Here is an 18,176-nt window from a genome sequence, read left to right as displayed (position 1 = left end):
TTGTCAGTGTTATAGTCATTGTAATAAAATATTGCTTTTAATTGTGCCGCCTGATAATAAGTTTCCAAGGATGGGAGTGCCAATCCCCCTTTGAGTTTGGGTTTCAATAAATTCCCGTATTGTATTCTCGGTTTCTTGTTGTCCCATAAGTAATTGCTTATTGTGGTTTTCCATTTTAAAAAATCTACCCTCGGAACTGCCGTTGGTAGGTTTTGAAATAAAAATAAAAATTTTGGTAAAATAATTGATTTAAACATGTCTATTTTTTCTATTAAATTAAAGTTATTTCCTCCCCATTCTTTTAAAGTGTTTTTTATTTCAACATATAGTGGGTCATAGTTGAATTTATTTAAATCGTCTATGTTTAGTGGTATGTTTATTCCTAGGTGTTTAAATGAGTTTATTACCCATTTAAATGGATATTTTGCCTTTATATAAGTCTCTTCTTGTGATGTTATATATATTGGGTATAAAGTAGATTTGTCATAATTTATTTTAAACCCTGAGACCCATGAAAAAGTATCAATGTTATACAATAGAGCCCCCAGGGAGTGCCTTGGGTCTTGTAGATAAAAGATGGCATCGTCAGCGAATAAGCTGGTTTTACAGTCTTCTGTGCCTATATTTATTCCTTTAACATTCTCATTGTTTCTAATCATATAAGCTAGGGGTTCTAAGGAAAGAGCAAATAATATAGGGAACAGGGGACAACCTTGTCTCGTGCCTCTTGACAATTTTATAGGATTTGAGAGGTACCCATTAGTTGAAATTTGTGCTGATGGATTTTGGTATATTGCATTGATAGCATTTAAGAAAAATTTTCCAAAGTTCATGAATTTTAATAAGTTTAATAAGTAGTTTGGTTCCACCCGGTCAAATGCTTTTTCAGCATCTACCGATAATATTGCCGATTTTATATGATGTGAGTTACAATAATTGATTATATTTAATGTTTTCCTTATATTGTCTGTAATGGTTCTTTTGCGCATAAACCCTTCTTGGTCTTTATGAATGTATTGTGTAATTATATGGTTCAATCTGTTGGCCATAATGGTTGAGAAAATTTTAAAATCATGGTTTAGGATCGTGATTGGTCTATATGAAGAGGGCAGCAGTTTATCTCTGCCCAGTTTAGGTATAATTACTACTCTGCCCTCCGACCATGTGGCCGGCATTTCCCCTGAATGTAATATTTCATTCAAAGTTTTCACTAGATGTGGCTCTATTTCTGGGCTAAATTTCTTATAAAATTCTATGGGTAGTCCATCCTGGCCTGGCGTTTTGTTAATTTTCATCTTTTTCATAGCTAGCCCTATTTCTTTTGTTGTTATTTGCTGGTCTAAGTATTCTTTGTGTTCCACAGATAGTTTGTTTTGGTAATTGATACCCTGTAAGAATTGAATTATCTGCTCTGTTCTTGGTTCCGATGACGTATATAGATTCTCATAAAAGGCAGTGAAAACCTCGCTAATTTTTTCTGTCGTTAAATGGGTGATTCCATGTTCATCTTTTATTGCATTGATTAAACCATTCGTCTGTTTTTGGGTTACCCTGTACTTAAGCAATTTAATAGACTTTGGATTCTTAATTACATATTTAGGTTTTAAATATAGTAGTTGCTTTTGTATTTTTGTGGTTTCCAGCAGTTCTAGCTTTTTTCTTTCCAGATTTAGTTTTTTCAGGTATTTTTCCCCTCCATATTTCATGTGTTTTAATTCCAGAGCTTTAATACTATCTTGGATGTCCTGTATGACTTTTGTTCTTTGTTTTCTCATAGAGGCTGAAAGTGCTATTAATCGCCCTCTAAGTACCGCTTTAAAAGCTTCCCAAATAGAATTAATTGAGGCTTCGCAGGAGGAGTTGATTTGAAAGTAGTCCACTATCTGTGTTTTGATTTCTTTACATATTTCTTCATTCTGTAATAAAAGCGTGTTTAACATCCATTTTTTGTGTCTTGGTGGTTTGTTTGAGATTTGAATATTACTAGATACCCATGCATGGTCTGAGATAGTGCAAGTTCCTATCTCAGCGTCTATGACTTGATTTATATATGTCTTAGACGTAATTAAATAATCAATCCTTGAATATGTTCTGTGTCTATGTGAATAGTAGGTGTATTGTTTGCACCCGGGGTTGCACAGTCTCCATACATCACACAACCCATAAGAGTCTAGTAGTTTCTCTAGCTTGGTCTTCAATGCTCTTTTTTGTTTATAGTTATGTTTTGTAGTATGTGATTTATCCCAATATGGGTTATTGATAAAATTGAGGTCTCCTCCCAGTAATACTTCTCCCTGTTTAAAATCTGTCAGGGTCTGCAAGGTCTGTTTTAAAAAACCCAATTGGTTTTCGTTCGGGGAGTACACTGATGCAATCGTCAAGGGGTCCTGTTCCAACATTCCTTTTACTATGATATAGCGCCCTCTAGGGTCTTTTAAGACTTGTTGGCACTGGAATGGTACATCTCTTGCAATCAATATTGCCATTCCCCTTGATTTGGACGTCCCTGGGGCAAGTAGTTGTTGCGAGAACCACTTGTTTTTAAATATTACGCCATCTGTGTTTTTTAAATGAGTCTCTTGGAGACATAAAATATGTATTCGTTTTTTCACCCAAAAGTTAACTGCCCTCTTTAGTTTGATTTTATTATTTAAGCCTCCTGCATTCCACGTGGCTAGGCTCAATGTTTGCAACATTAAAAAGTAGGAGCTAACCCAAAAAAAGAAATAAAAGAAAAAACCCCTTCACAACAAAATTCCCTTTTTTTATAATTAACTTTCTTCCCCTTAACCCACCCCACCACCCTCAACTTAAACCCTCAAAGAACGGCTTCAACTAGCGCCTTCCTTACTCTTTCTAACCCTTGCAACGCAAGGTGATAGTCTAGAAAGACCGGTCACCACAACCTGGGACCCGTCCCAAGGGGTCTTGTGATTCCACTTACCCCTACTAGAATGTTCCCTACTATCTTGGGGGGTAAGAGAAGTTTGTATATGAAAGTTTTGTTTCTCATTGGACCCCTCCCACTTTCCCCGCTGCAGTTTGTGGTGTTTAATAATACCTTACTTTTTACAATCCATATTAAATATTTTAGTCCTTTAAAGAACTCTATGAACATTAATTAATCTCGTTTTATATCAATCAACTTTAGATTTTAACAAACAATCTTTATTAACAATATCAACTTTTAAACCAATGAATTTAACACTTGGCTTCTTGTGCCTTTTACCAAAAGATCTAAATAATAATCCTTCAGTATATTACTTCATATACTTTTTAAAACAAAGCAAGTGCATCATCTTGAGAATATTGCTTCATATCCTAGGTCTACACACAAACAATAACTTAAACCATATATGACGCAGTTACAAATAATAGTCCTACATAACTTTGTCAGACCTATTAACCGTTCAAAAATCAAATTCAATACTTTTTTTAAAGAATATTTCTTCATATCTTCGTTTCATATACCAAAAATAAATATGTTCAATATATTGTATACAAAAGCATATACATAATGGTATGTTCTATACCCAAGTCATGAGTGACGCACTTGCAAATAAAAATTCTGTTAGGCTATGCTATGTGTACCAACCCGTGTTGATCCAAATTTTAAAATACTAATACAGTTTTAACTTCATAAACATTTAACAGGAAAGATATAGTAAAAAACATACAGATAGGTCTCTTATATTTTGAAATCATTTTCATTTTCACTCACGTGTCTTTTCCAGCAATGCTGCTATTATAGTACAATTTCCAACACCTAGACTCTCATGATTCAAGTATTTAAAAGTTGCTGTTCTTCTTCCTCTGTGAGTTGGATTTTCAAGGTTTGTAAAAGTTTAAGTCCAGATACTTTGTCCGTTGCCTGAAGCAGCGCGCCGTTTCTGTAGACTTGGATGTTAGACGCCGCACTCCATCGGAATTTAATCTGAGCTCCAAATAGTTTTGTTGCGAAAGGTTTCAGACTTCTTCTCTTCTCCAGGGTTTCCGTAGAGAGATCCAATAAAACCAGAATTTGGGTGCCTTCGTAGTCGAGGTGTCTGTTTGCTCTTGCCTCTCGTAGTATTTTTTCACGCGTGCTGGGGTAAAGAAACTGCACCAGCACATCACGAGGACGATTTATTTTTGCCATTGCAAGCGGCCCCAGTCTATATGCCTTTATTATGTTCGGCAATTTACCTTCTTCCAGGTGCAGGATCTTGGCTAGCCATGTTGCTAGGTTTTGCATTAATTTGTTGTCCCGATCCAAGCTTTCATCCAGCCCTCTAAATTTTAAGTTCAGGAGTCACCACCTGTTTTCCAGGGCTGTAATTCTATTGTTGTGTTGCTCGTTTCTTTCATTCATTCCGGTCAGGTTTGTTTGTAAGGTTGAGGTTAACTCCACATTTTCTTCTGTTAGCTTAGTTGTGCTCTCCAAGCCTTTTTGTAGCTCCGTCACTTGGTTTTGTATAGGTTGGATCAATTCAGCAATGCTTGATGATAACGTTTGCACCAAGTCTTGTTTTAACTCCAAAAAGTCTTTTTTAGTGATTGGTGCTGTCTCTTCTTCTTCGGTGTTGCTAGACTGTTGTGGAGAGCCTCCCGGCGCCATGTTGTCTTCTCTGCGAATATCGCTGCTCGCGCCTCTTGTTGTTGAGTCTCTGGTGAAGTACGTGGAGACCGTGAAGTTTTGCAATGGATTTTTTGCCACACTGTCTTTGTTTTTCTTTCCCATTACTTTTTAAGTTCAGAAAGGACGATTTTGATGCGTAGAGTTAGATTTATCGGCGGGGTGAAGTGGGAGCGACGGTCTTTAGCGTCTGCTCACATCCTCAACGCTCCACCCCCCCAAGCTAAGCAATTCTTAACTTAAGTCTTGGTTCCAAATTAAGCAGCAACAGTCCAGGATGGAAAGACTTGAAACTGAAATTTTGATTTAATCATTTAAATTGCTCAAATTTCAAATTTGTATAATCTCTGAACAAGCATGCAACTAGTTGCTACAAACAATGGACACTGGTTTGCAAGTAAACAGAGACCAAGCATAACCTAGGAACACAGTTCAAGCCCTTTAGTCATGTGGTCTATGAGCACTGCAAAATGTTAGCTGCTTGGACACGGAAGATCAATTTGATTCTCCCAGTACATGTGCAATGATATTGAGTAAGCTAAACGCACAGAACATATCTGAAGCAAGAGCTAGTACTTACTGGGCAACACCATATTACCTCCGAGATCCTAGCACAATGTCTTACTAGTACCTGGATTTGACAGGAAACCCACAGGAACACATAATGGTGTATAACTTATAACAGAATCCCCACCACCATTTTTAGACATTAAAAACTCAATTTTTAATTCAGTAGCTTGGTTCACACGAACAGCAAACCAGGGCTTTCCCATTCATATACTTGGATTGTCCCCCTTGCCTCTTTTTTGCAGCACAAGTTTGCTGTTGCATCTGAACCAAGCAAACTGATTTGGTGCAAAAGAAAAGGACAGGAAGTAAGCAAGAAGGCAAAAACCTGAGGCTTGATGAAGCGATTTGAAATTATACCTGAAGCATGTTTCAAATTTTAACAGATTAAAGGTATATGTTCTAATTTATTTGAATTAATCCATAGTACATGTAAATGTATTTGTTTTAAACAGACATTTAGTGTTACTGATTTTTTACAAAATTATATAAATATAAGAAAAACCTCTTTAAAAGTCACTGATTTATCATCCAGAGACTCTGTTCCAAGTACAGGACTAAACTAGTATGCAAGGCAGGCAAAAATAAAATAGTGGATACCTATTAGGCAGAATCTAGATACCTTCACATAGTCAAGTGTCAGAAAGCATATGTATAAGGGTGCCTTTTTGCATGAAACCAAAAAAGATGAATTGATGACTTATGGTTTTGAAGAATAGGAATATGAATCAGATTATAAAGGAGAGATTTATTATGTTGCTATAGAGAGGGTGATTAGAGTAAACTAAATTGTCAGTCACGGACGAAAATCAAAATATATTCCCTTATTTTCCTTCTATTTTTCATGTTTTCCTTTATATTCCATTGTTTGTGTTTTCTGTTTTTTTCCTTTATGTACGTCATTCTAAAAATATGAATAAAAATTGGTATAGTATAAAAAAAGAAAGTATATGTTTAAGGGTAAGTGTGCTACCCATAATTTATACAAGATGATAGTTTCCTAATATACCTTGTTGGATGAGGGGGGAGAATCACACAATGTGCAGCTACGCATATGTACTGAAGAACTATGGAAAAAAGAGTCCAAATAAACATGAATGACAGCAAGATTAAAGAAAAGTATTTATTACTTACATGACTCCTTGCAGAACTTTCTGGGGATCAGGATCAAATAATCTGTCAACATAATGGCGACTGCTAGCCGTGACTTCCTGTAGAAAAATGACATTTAATGGTTTGTCAGTTTGGCAGAAATATCCAAGAAAGAAAAAAAATAATGTACATTTATGACTGCAACAAACTGCAAAACTATTCTGACAGCAAAACCAAAAGGATGTTGTAATGCCTATATGAAAACATTCCCAGACTAAGCAATATCAAGATTACCTTTAGCAGCTATACACTGAATTAAACACTGCAGCCCACAATTTTCGTAACTTCTGTAGAATAAACTATTTTTTAAAAAATAAAATTCGACGGTGGATTAGACCTAGAGGTTTGCCGGCCCTGGGAAGACGCCTCGATGACCAAAGAACGTATGCTATCAGGTTAGGTTGACCAATGGAACCCATCTTGGACTAATGAGACTCAACCTCAAGAGCACCACACTTTATTTAATTATTGTTTTTATGCTGTTTTAACTGTTTGTTATGGCAATTGCCTCTGTTGTTAGCCGCCCTGAGCCCATTTGGGGAGGGCGGGATATAAATCCAATAAATAAAAAAAAAAAATGTTGTGCAAACATACAGGAACAACACATAACCATAATTACTACAAGAAATAGCAGTCCTATTATACTGCTTTCAGCATTCTTAGGCAAATACAATTAAGACCACAATGTTACTGTTGTCCAAAAGGAGGACACCTAAAAACTCCTTTATGCATGTTGAACTTCATGCAATGGATAAGAACTAATTTGAGCATAAACATTTCCAAACTTTATATTTGTAAACCAACACTAATTTATGTACACTTTCATTCAGATCCTAACCATGCTTACTTGGATTTTAATGGTAATTACTCCAAAGTAAGGATGCACAGATCTTAGGTTCCCCCTCCCCAAAGTTCCTAGGTTTTCTTCACTTGAATTATAGTCCTATTACATTATATTCCCAATATGCTTCATGTTTACAGTTGCTTCGAGCCACTTAGGTAAGCAATGCAGCATCATTTTGGACCTTGTTTTCTTTGAAATATACATTTATTCTGTTCTTCCAATATAGTAGTGTTAGTTTGCAGAAAAGGCTTTTAAAGCCTACTGACAGGGTTTTAGATCCAATGCTCTACTTTTCATTTCACTCCTTCTTCTGAAACTATATTATACTAGGATTATATTATACTATTTCAATATAGCAAAACAGATTTCCATCCACATTGTATTAACTACCCCAAGAAATCACTGCATGCTTTACTGCTGAATTTCAGTTTCTGTATTCACTTAGGCAACAACAGTGGTTTTCAAACTTTCTACATTCAGGGAACCCTTCCCACATTGACTTCAGTTCATGTGACGCTCTGGCCATTAAATCTTCCAGTGCTTTTTTCTAAATGTCTTTTTATTTTCTTCTGACAACAGCACCTCCTAATGGAAGAAATGCATCTTGTTCTTGCATTGGATATATATATGAAATGATTTGGAAAATATTTGAACACCTTGTCTTAAAATATTTTATTCATCATGTTAAAATAAAACGTTCCATAATCAATTTTTTTTCTTTTCTTTTTTCAATTTTTCCAATTTTTCGGAAGAAAACAAAAAAGACTTCAGGGGAAAAAATGGGGGGAAACGGGCTTTTCCCAAATTTTTCCGTTTTTTTTCCGGGCCTTCACATCTCTAATCAAATCCAGAGCTAAAATTCCTATTTATATGCCTTCTTATGAAGTATTAATCACCAATCCAATACAGAGTTGCTGGGTCAGCTGCTGTTCCATAGAAGCCAGAAGTATCATGAAACATACGGTTTTAGAACTGTATATTGCAGGGGAAGATTGGTAGTAGCAACAAGCTGCAGACAAGCTGTTTTTCAGAGAAGCTTGTACTCTACCACAGATCTTCTCTTCAAGAAATTCCTGATAAGTGTCAAATGAACAGTTCTGAAGAGCAATTTGAAACCACTAGACAACAGCATAGTAGCATAGTGACCATATTCCAGCTTCGCTAGAGATGAAGTCACTGTCTAATTTAAATAACTGGACAGACAGCAAGACTGGGAATGCAGAAACAAACCCTAATAATAATAATTGCAAGAGGAGAATTTCCTCCAAATCATTAAATCAGAAAGCAGTTTCTCCATTTGCATGGTAGTTTGTTGCAGTAAGCAGAAACAGCTAGTAAACACAATTACTTATTAACAGGCCTGACTCTGAAATATAAAGATAAAATTGGAAAGAAACCAAAAAACCACATTCAACAAAGTAAGACTTTCATCTTAAATGCAAAGATTCTTCTAAAACTAAGCAGCATGATTAAATCAGATTATTTACAGCTCAATGAAGTTTTCTTTACAATTCTGAGACTTACATATAAAATTGGCTATAGGAAAGCACAAACTACATCTGCAACTTCTTTCTGCATTCTACATCTCACAACATCATTTCTAGTATGCTGAATCAAAGACTCTGGAACCATCACTTAGGTACAAGATTGCCAATACTGGTAATAATAATTAGAAATAGATAAAAAGTGGCAAGAGAAATTTGTTTGAAACAACAGATATCACTATCGTCTCAGAGAGTACACAACCCTGATTGCAGGAGAGAAACATGGAAAACTGTTCAGGATGCTCTTATGTCAAAGTTCTACTAGATAGATAAGCCAGGCACTATTTAAAAGCTTTACAAAAGATTGCTCAACTTGATTGCCCCAGTTTCACACTACTGGATTGAGGTGATCAAGCACGGCTTTACACATCAATCTAATCTAGATGAAGCTAGGATTACAGTTATTTACCATACTCAAGTATTCTTCTTCACCCCATCTCTCCCAACTAAAACCAAGAAAAATATACTTAAGAGATATTCCATCCTTTTGCCAATAAGGGAAGTATTTTGGCAGACATTAGAATCTGGCACTGCACTCATCCCAAACTCCACAGGATCTTGTTTTGCATTCAAACTCTGACATACAAACAGAGAACAAGTGAATGTGAACCAGCAAGGCAGGGTAGCAAAACAAGGTAACAGAGAAGACAACAGTCTGGCAAATTAAATGCACGTTCATATGCACTCACAATAAGGACTCTCAGGTAACATCAGAAAAGAAAACGAATTAGGAAGAGAACAAAATAGCTGGAGAGTAAACTGGAACTTCTTTAACACAAGAGAGGGGGAGAACATTAATTAGAAATGGAACCATGGTTGAAAGTCACAAGATGGGCAGAAAAACCACATACAAAATGGGAATATTAGTCACTCCCTCTCAATACACAACAGTATTCAAAGAAGGGCTGATGCCATCCTACTCCTGTGGCATCTGGCTAGCCACCATAATGAAGATAACTTAAATGCATCAGTAGCTTGACCCTACACGGTAATTCACTCTTACTTTGTCAGACAGGATCCCACACATACACAGGCCAACCCCTTATGTGACCCTGGTCATAAAATCTCTAGAAAGATTTTCTATGCCACACGCTTCTGACGAAGTGAGCTCTAACTCACGAAAGCATTTCTTGAAACAAACTTGGTTAGTCTTAAAGGTGCTGCTAAGACTACCAAAGGGGAAAAGAAGCCAAGGTAAGAAAAGGACCCCGTCAGTGATACCCGCCGGGGAGGTCTTGTGGTGGAGGGAAAGCCCGGGAGGAGGAGGAGGAGGAGGAGGAGGGCGGGACCCACTACAAGCAGCCTCAGTAGGCAGTCCCTCACTCGCCCCGCTGGCCACCGCGGGGGTAGACCTGCTGCCTCCGCTCCGAGGTAAAAGGAAGCCGCCCAACGGAAGCCCTGCCGACTTCCTCCACCAAGACCCACAGCTGCTACTGCTGCCGCCTCCTCCGCCTCCTCTCCCGCCGCCCCAGGCCTCCACTCACCGACAGGACACTCATGCGGAGTGGTGTCTCCAGCACACACGCCATCTTGGTGCGCGCCAGAGCTAGCCGTTCAACCCCACGCAAGACCCGGTGCCACGACCGCTACTACCGGTGCCGACAAGCGAGGCCACATCGCCGGGAAGGGGGGGAGGAGGAGGAAAGGAGCGCGGGAGGGAGCGTTCCCGTTCAAGCTCGAATCGGCTAACGAAAAAACTAAACTGCTTCGCCTCACGGCCAATAACGCGCATGCGTCGTGAGAATTTGTCTGAGGGAGGGATTATTGCCGGAAGTTGGTGGATTTATTCCCACCTGCTTACGGAACTCAGAGTAAGAAGAGCACGGCGCGAGCTCTACTTTTAGACATTTGGGCGTCAGCCAATGGGAAGCGGAATGAGGGATCAGCAGCCGTTCTGTTAAGCGCATGTGCAGTGTCCAAAGCCACCTGTCTAACTCTGTCCTTGGCCGTGTAGGTAGGGAGGAGATAATTAAGAGAGCATTATGATAGAGATAGATGAGTTTACACGTAGTCCTAGCCCGCCATCTACTGGGGAAATACGTTTTGGGGAAAGCACTTGGGAATATTAATTTTGTTATGGGATAGTTGTACGTTTAGCGGACCTGATGCTGGGAAAGATTGAAGGTAAAAGAAGAAGGGGACAGCAAAGGATGAGATAGTTAGACAGTGTAATCGATACAGCTAACATGAAATTAAGCAAACTCCGGAAGACAGCGGAGGACAGGAGGACCTGGCGTGATGTGGTCCATGGGGTCGCGAAGAGTCGGACTCGACTGTGCGACTGAACAACAACATACATGATAAGAAGCACATTTCTGTGAGACTTATATGCCACTGGTATTTCAAATCGGAAGATTTCCTTGATGAAAGTTTCTTTTAACATTTTTATGTCTTAAAAATAACTTGTATGGAACTCCTGCATCATTTAAAAGATGTATACATATGGCATATTAAATCACATATTTTATAAAACCTCCAACTTACTTTGGCTTAGTGTTTGTGTGTTTTAATTATAACCTAAATAACTATTAGAAAGTATACTGTGTATAGAATTTGCTGTACAGAAGTCATGTGTCATGTCAGACTGCCTACAGTCAACATTAGATTGGGAAAACAAGATAGGAGAAGAGATATATTAGGTACTTGATGGACAGCGAGACTGAGGATGAGAATAGAGAAGGGAGGTGGATAAACAGAAAATAGTATTGCCTCCAAACACAAAGACATGTCCTGAAACAGAAGATATCTCATTAAAGAGGTACTTCCTATCACCCATGTTAGTTCTTCAAATTTGCTTCCACAACTGGTGTCTCCAAAACCCAAGTATACCTGTTCAGTGCTTTCAAAATAGTGAATTATAGCATTCCAATTTCCTACAAAAAATCTGCTACTTAGTTTATATTTAAGAAGCTCATCCATGTAATTACTTTGAGGGGGCTTGTGTATCCCTACATTCACCTGCACAAAAATCATACTAAATTAATTGTGGGCCAATATTCTATTCTCACAGCAAAAGTAGACACCTTAATTTACTTTGAGTAGGTTCAGGTCCTGAAGAAGGGCCAGAAAACATGCACACACTACCAAGCTCTTATCTGAGGCATATCTACTGTTAATACATTTCTTGCTTTTACTGCCATATTTTCTACTTTTGTGATCCATTTGCTGCTCTGGTACATCATGTGTTAATGTAGTGGGTTTTTATTTGTACTGCCTTCTAATTTTGTAATCCTAGTCTTAATGCATTGTTTGGTGGATATTTTATGCTGCCTGGTTGCATTGTTTTTATATTGTGATCCACCCCGAGTTTCAGCAAGAAAGCCAGGCTATAAACGAAGTAAATAAATAAACAAACAAACATGAGATAATGGGCAAATATCCCCAAACCCCCAAACACTACCTATGCAGATCTAAACTGTGCACTAAGAAGTCAACCGCTTCCTGCCATATTCTGCTGAGAATCCACTCCTGCACTGTGTCTTGACAATACAGGGAGATGAATTATGCGAGGGTGGTAGCAATTATTTAGTTCTCTGAGGTCTACTATAGAAATAATGTGGTATCGTGGCTTGAATGCCACACTAAATGTGTGAAAGACAGCTTCACATCACCACTCGGGGTGCTTCACTACAAAGTCCGTGTGACATCTAACCATCACAAGTATTTGGGTTCAGATGGGGATCATGGAAACTCCGTTCCTAGCCATGTATGGGCCAAATTCAGATCAAGACCACAATACACAAGAAGAGGCTACAGCCTTTTCCAACACAATGTTTTATCTAGTGAGACATTCTTCTCCGTTGGGGAAATTTACATGTAGCCATCATCAGTAAGTCTCCCAGTAATGGGCAAATAGTGGCTCCCCCTCTGGACTGTTTCAGATCAAAGAAAGGGAAAAGTCTAAGGTTATTGAAAATGACCTGGCAACTTGTAGGAGTTCAGGGCAGCAGGATATGGGAACTGCTGGTGACAGTGTGATATCACTTCCAGGGAAAACCTAGAAGTGACAACAGTCCTCCCTAGGAATTGCTGGCAATTCCTAGAAAGGGCTGCTATTACTTCCAGGCTTTCCCTGGAAATGGTGGTATAGAAGTATTTATTTTTGTTTTGTTTTTTCTTACCAACATCCTGAGCAGAGTTGGGAAGAGAGGATCTGCTGCCACAGCAAGAGACCTAGCAGGACATCCATAGCAAGAGACCTGGCAACCCTGACAGAGGCTGAAAACCCTTCTCCTCACACATTAGTATCACAATCCAGATTGAGCCTACACATGGCTGTAGGCTTGCCAGGTTCCTCTTGGCCACCAGCAGGGGATGTGGTGTAGGGTTGCCAGATCTAGTTTGTGAAACTCCTGGAGATTTTGAGGTGGAACCTGGGGAGGTGAGGACAGGGACCTCAGTGGGGTACAAGGCCATATAGAGTCCACCCTCCAAAGCATCCAGTTCCTCCAGGGGAACTGATCTCTGTAGTTTGGAGATGAGCTGTAATTCCAGGAGATCCCCAGGCCTCACCTGGAGGCTGGCATTTCTACATGCCTGGAAATTAAATTCCTAACTAGGAACTCCAAGAACACATCTATAGAGAATCCACCTGGGGAGCATATAGACTTTGTAGCATATGAATTAACCTTCAGTCATGAAGCTCACTAGGTGATCTTGGGCCAGTCGCTTTCTCTTAGTTTAGAAAATTAACATGCCAGGGAAGCTGCTAAACTAGAACCATTGATATTCGATTTTGTGTGTACACTGAGTATTTTGATATGGAGAATGCATTTAATCATATAATCCCTCACATTCAGTGTTAAGTAATACTATTCAGGAACAATTTTACCACATGATCTGATGCTTATATAAACTAGGCCACAATACTGGAAAATCTAGAACTTTGTATTGCAAATGCATGGAAAAGGTGAGGCTTCCTCAAACATCATAGCATGCTTCCTTAATTCAAGAAAGCAATTGTCCCATCTTTTCCATGTGTAACTATTAAACTAGATAGATGATTCACCTCATAATAGTTATTCTGCTGAAGGACAAAAATGGGATAGGGGCTCAGAACATATTTTAAGAAACACAGCGGAAACAAAGCAAAAAAGACTGACAACAGTGATAATCAATTAAAAAGATAGAGAACAAAGCCTCAAGTTTTTTCATGTACATAGTAGTGTGCTCTGATAGTTGTGATGGGCTGTGAGTGTTCTTCTAAAAGCCTGGTCACACTCATTCAGCTCACTATGTGGGCTACTGAAAGTCACTACCTCTTACCACCCTAACTTACCTTATGGAGCTGTTGTGAGGATATATAAAGAATGTAAAGCAATTAGTACACTAACAGTGCAATCCTGAGATGGGGGTAAAAGCACACAGGGAACTGACTAGACATTATGCCGGGATCTCTCCAAGATGAGCTGGCAGAGTACTCTGGGGGCACTGCAACTTGACCCAGCAGTGTAATTAGGCCTGATGAGTCCTCTTCAGAAGACAAGGAGGTTGTGGAAACTAACCTTGTGGAGATCAGTATCCCAGAAGACCCCGCAGTGCCTGGGCCCTCAGACACCCAGGACGCAGATAGGCCACCTGCTGAGACCATGACACTAGAAACCTAAACGGCTCCTGGATAGAAGCCAGACATGGAGGCCACAGAAGAATCCATTAGCATAACCTGTCCTTCACCAGGAATCCCGTAGGTACCCTCAGAGGCCCTGGAGGCTCAGATCCAGCAATAGAGTGCCTGGTTGGTGGCCTAGGACCTCTCCTCCACCCACAAGCCTTGTGACAACCAAGATCCATCATGAGGTTTTGGAGGATGTTGGATTAAGCCTAGCTGTAAGCAATGCTACCTCTAAGATGTGGAGTCTTGTGAGCAAAAATTCTACTTTGTGACCTACGGCCATTAAAGTTGTGAGCAAGCAATTTGGCTACTGCATAAATTAGTTTGCTCTGGAGCCATCCTTCCTAAGCGAAGACAAAAATCTGTGAGCCGGAGGCTAAAAAACTGTGAGCTAGCTCACACTAACTCAGCTTAGAGGGAACAAAGGCTGTAAGTGCCTGCAGGATACTGTCATTTATTTATTTATTTATTTATTAAACTTATATCCCGCCCTCCCCCGTAGGGCTCAGGGCAGCTAACAGGCGATAAATATTGCAACAATATAACAAAATACTCAATATTAAAAATAAATATACATTTTAAAACCATGGGTGACAGCTGTATGCACTCGCCTCCACAAATAGACATGGACCGATTTCCCACAAGCAGCTGCTCCGCCCTCACTTCCCTTTCCCCAGATTGTATGCATCAATTTCCCACTATTTGCTGCATGGCCGCATTTTGAACTGCAGCTTTACCCGATTTCGCCTGCATCTTCTGGATCCTTAAAAAACAGGATTGAGAAAACGTGTGGGAAATTGGGCAAAGCTGCAGGTCAAACTGCGGCCACGCAGCAAATAGTGGGAAATTGATGCATACAATGGGGGGGGGGGAGCGAGGGAGGAGCAGCAGCTGTGGGAAATCAGTCTCAGTCCTGCCTGGGTGACTGTGGGATCAACAGATTTATTAGAGTTTGTGACTGACCCAGCGGTGTGGCAGGAGTTAATTGGCTCCCTAAGCTGGCCCAGCCTGGGAATATGCCCTCCAGAACAGCAGAAAGTTATCCCATCAAAAACCATGGCGTACCTCAAGTGCCCAGACAATGGAAAAGGTCAAATGTACCCCCATTGGTGGTGGTGTTGTTGTTCAGTAACACAGTCGAGTCGAACTCTTCATGACCCCATGGACCACATCACGCCAGGCCCTTCTGTCCTCTCTCATTTGCTCAACTTCATGTTCGTTGCATCAATAACACTGTCTAACCATCTCACCCTTTGCTGTCTCCTTCTTCTTTGACCTTCAGTCTTTCCCAGCATCAGTGTGCTCTCCAGTGAATGCTCCCTTCTCACATGCCCAAAAGCCCCAACAGAGCACAGAATGCTGACTACAGCTGTAATCCATCACCCCCTTCCCCAGCAGCAGCCAAACCTCCTTCCCTACCACTAACCAACCCCCTCACACACATACACTACATAAGCCCCAGCCAGAATGTCCCATGTTTCAGTTGGCAGAGTGTATGGTACAAGACTGTCTCAGATGTCTGTGCAGTGACACTTATAGCACACAGTGTTGCACTTTGGAGGCAGGAGAGGCACAGAGCCTCTTAGCAGCACTGTGTGAGGACTTAGTGCTAACACCCAAGGGGGAGAGCAGAGTCCATGCCATGTGGCTAACATGTCTCATTTAAGAACCCTAACACGTACCCTATGCCCGGATCCTCAAGCTGATGGGCTGACAATGCAGTGACAGATGAGCAGGAATCCTGCCTCCCTGTTCTCCTTATATGAGCCCAGGCACCGCCCTGACAATGCTTGCTCCCATGTCCAAAGCTAGCACTATGTGCATATGGGGGCAACCCAAGCTAGACCCACACAGAGCCATGACATGCAGTGGAGCATACTCCCAAGGAAATGTACGTGGGAGAGTTGCTTCTGCAGTGGAAGGCAGCGCCATACTGGGCTGATAGCATATTCCTTTGCCAGGCCGCCCGCTCCCTTCAGGCTAGAGATAGGGCACAACTGTGGCAGCAGGGAGTTATAAATATAGGAATACAAGCGGGGACCCTGTTATGTATTGGGACTGAAACATTGCAGGACTGTGCTGCCAGAGACAGGGAGAGCTTGGAGCCGAATAACAATAGACCAACAGGATTCTGGCAGTAACCAATCAAGGTGTAGGACAGTGCTGCCAGAGACAGGGAAAGCTGGGAGCTGAATGACAATAGACCAACAGGATTCTGGCAGTAACCAATTAAGATGTAAAGTTTTGTAAATAGCTTATCATTGGGAGTGGGGTGTGTTGGGGTGTGGCCACCCCATGCAATATAACCGAGCTGAGGCTCTGGTCTACAGTCTTGTTCTTGCTGAAATCTCTGAATAAAGTAGAGCTGATCACTAGACTGGGAGTCTGTTCATTCATGGAACCCACTATTTAACAGACCCACAAGGAACTTGCAGGGAGGGGACATCACACTCCCCCACCTTTCCTTCCTCCCCCTTTCCCAACCCCAATCCTCACTTCCCTGTGTACCTACCCACCCCCATCCTCTGCCCAATGGTCTGCCTGCTTGTTTGTCCCCCCCATCCCAGTATGTCCACCACTCACCATGCTTCAAAGGTTCTCATGAATCAAGATGCTTTCAGAATCAAGATGCTTTCAGAACAGACTACCCAATTGCTTCTGCTCTCAGTGCACAGTGCCGCTGTTCACTTTTAAAGCCTTGCACAACCTGGTGCCATCATACCTTATAAATGCCCTCAAGACAGCTCTGAGAATTAGACCCAAGGATTATGAGTATGTACTCAACCCAGGTCAGTGAGTTGGGGGGGGAGGGGCTACAGCAGCAACACCGGAAGGCACACTGGGCGTGGGGACAGCAGCAGCAGGGTGGAGAGCCATGCTAGGTCTGGGGGCTGTGGCAGCAATGCCAGGAGCCACGCCAGCTATGCTGACAGCTACACAGGCCCAGGGGCGGCAGCAGTGAGTTGTGCTGGGCCTGGGAGCCATGGCGGTGACACCAGGAGCTGCAGCAGGCCCAGGAGCAGCAGTGATGGTGATAGAAGCGGCAGCAAGGCTGAGAGCCATGCCATGCCCAGGGCAATGGCAGCAATGTGGGGAGCCATGCGCAGCCCAGAGCCATTGTACTCAAGCTGCACCAGGCTCAAAGATAGCATTGGCGAGACATGCTGGGCCCTTCAGTGGTGATGCCAGGAGCCATGAGGGGCAGACTTGACTCTGGAGGAACAACCACTCCTCTCCTGGCCAGATAACATGGTGGTTGTGGCTTCTCTATCTAAAAAGTATGCAGACGGAGAGCGATTTCAGCTAAGCATACCTTTATTTAGTTCAAGACAAAAGACGAAGGGACCAGCTCGCAGGCTGGTTATATATGTTCAGAAAACCCGCCACCAAGTACACCTAAACACACCCCCTACTCCCGATAGGCTATTTACAGTAACCGGGCGACCATTGGTCTCCCGGCTGAGAAGCTGGCCCTCTGATTGGGGCCGGCAAGGATCCTACGGACCCATTGTCTTTGGACATGAAGCTATTGAAGAGTTGTGCCTGGCCAGCCCGGGCAAGTCCGGGCATGTCAGGCTGAATACATTACACCCCTCCCCCCTTGGTTCAGAAGGCACCCACAGACGAAGTCCTTCAAGTAGGCGGGTGGCTTCTTGGGGCGCGTCGAGCGTCGGAGCTCCGGGGTAGCGATGGGTTCGGTCTCGGGGACCCTGGGAGCCGAGGGGCCTGGGGCCGACGGGGGCGCCGAGGAGGCAGGACAGGCTGGCACCACGGTGTGAGGTGCCTCTGGTTCCTCGCGGAGAGGCGGCTGTGGATCCGGTTCCTGGAGTGGGGCCGATGTGG

At 41.6% G+C, this 18,176-nt stretch overlaps 1 protein-coding gene across 2 annotated transcripts in view; it reads right to left on the bottom strand.

Moving 5' to 3' along the window:
- ARMC8 (armadillo repeat containing 8) overlaps positions 1 to 10,799 on the bottom strand; it is an 85,230-nt gene extending 74,431 nt beyond the window's left edge. Inside the window, exons 1-2 of one of the 2 annotated variants that reach the window (XM_015426862.1) lie at positions 10,207 to 10,799; positions 6,317 to 6,393 (exon numbers count right to left, since the gene is read on the bottom strand). In XM_015426862.1, the coding sequence (XP_015282348.1) occupies positions 6,317 to 6,393; positions 10,207 to 10,251 (122 nt within the window). In that variant the 5' untranslated portion in view covers positions 10,252 to 10,799. The remainder of the gene's footprint in view (positions 1 to 6,316; positions 6,394 to 10,206) is intronic. The other variant, XM_015426861.1, reaches the window with a different exon arrangement.
- Positions 10,800 to 18,176: the final 7,377 nt, after the last annotated feature.

Source organism: Gekko japonicus, unplaced genomic scaffold (assembly GCF_001447785.1).
Source record: "Gekko japonicus isolate JY-2015 unplaced genomic scaffold, Gekko_japonicus_V1.1 scaffold14, whole genome shotgun sequence".
Taxonomy (NCBI): Eukaryota; Metazoa; Chordata; class Lepidosauria; order Squamata; family Gekkonidae; genus Gekko; species Gekko japonicus.
This window is presented reverse-complemented; position numbering and strand designations above follow the sequence as displayed.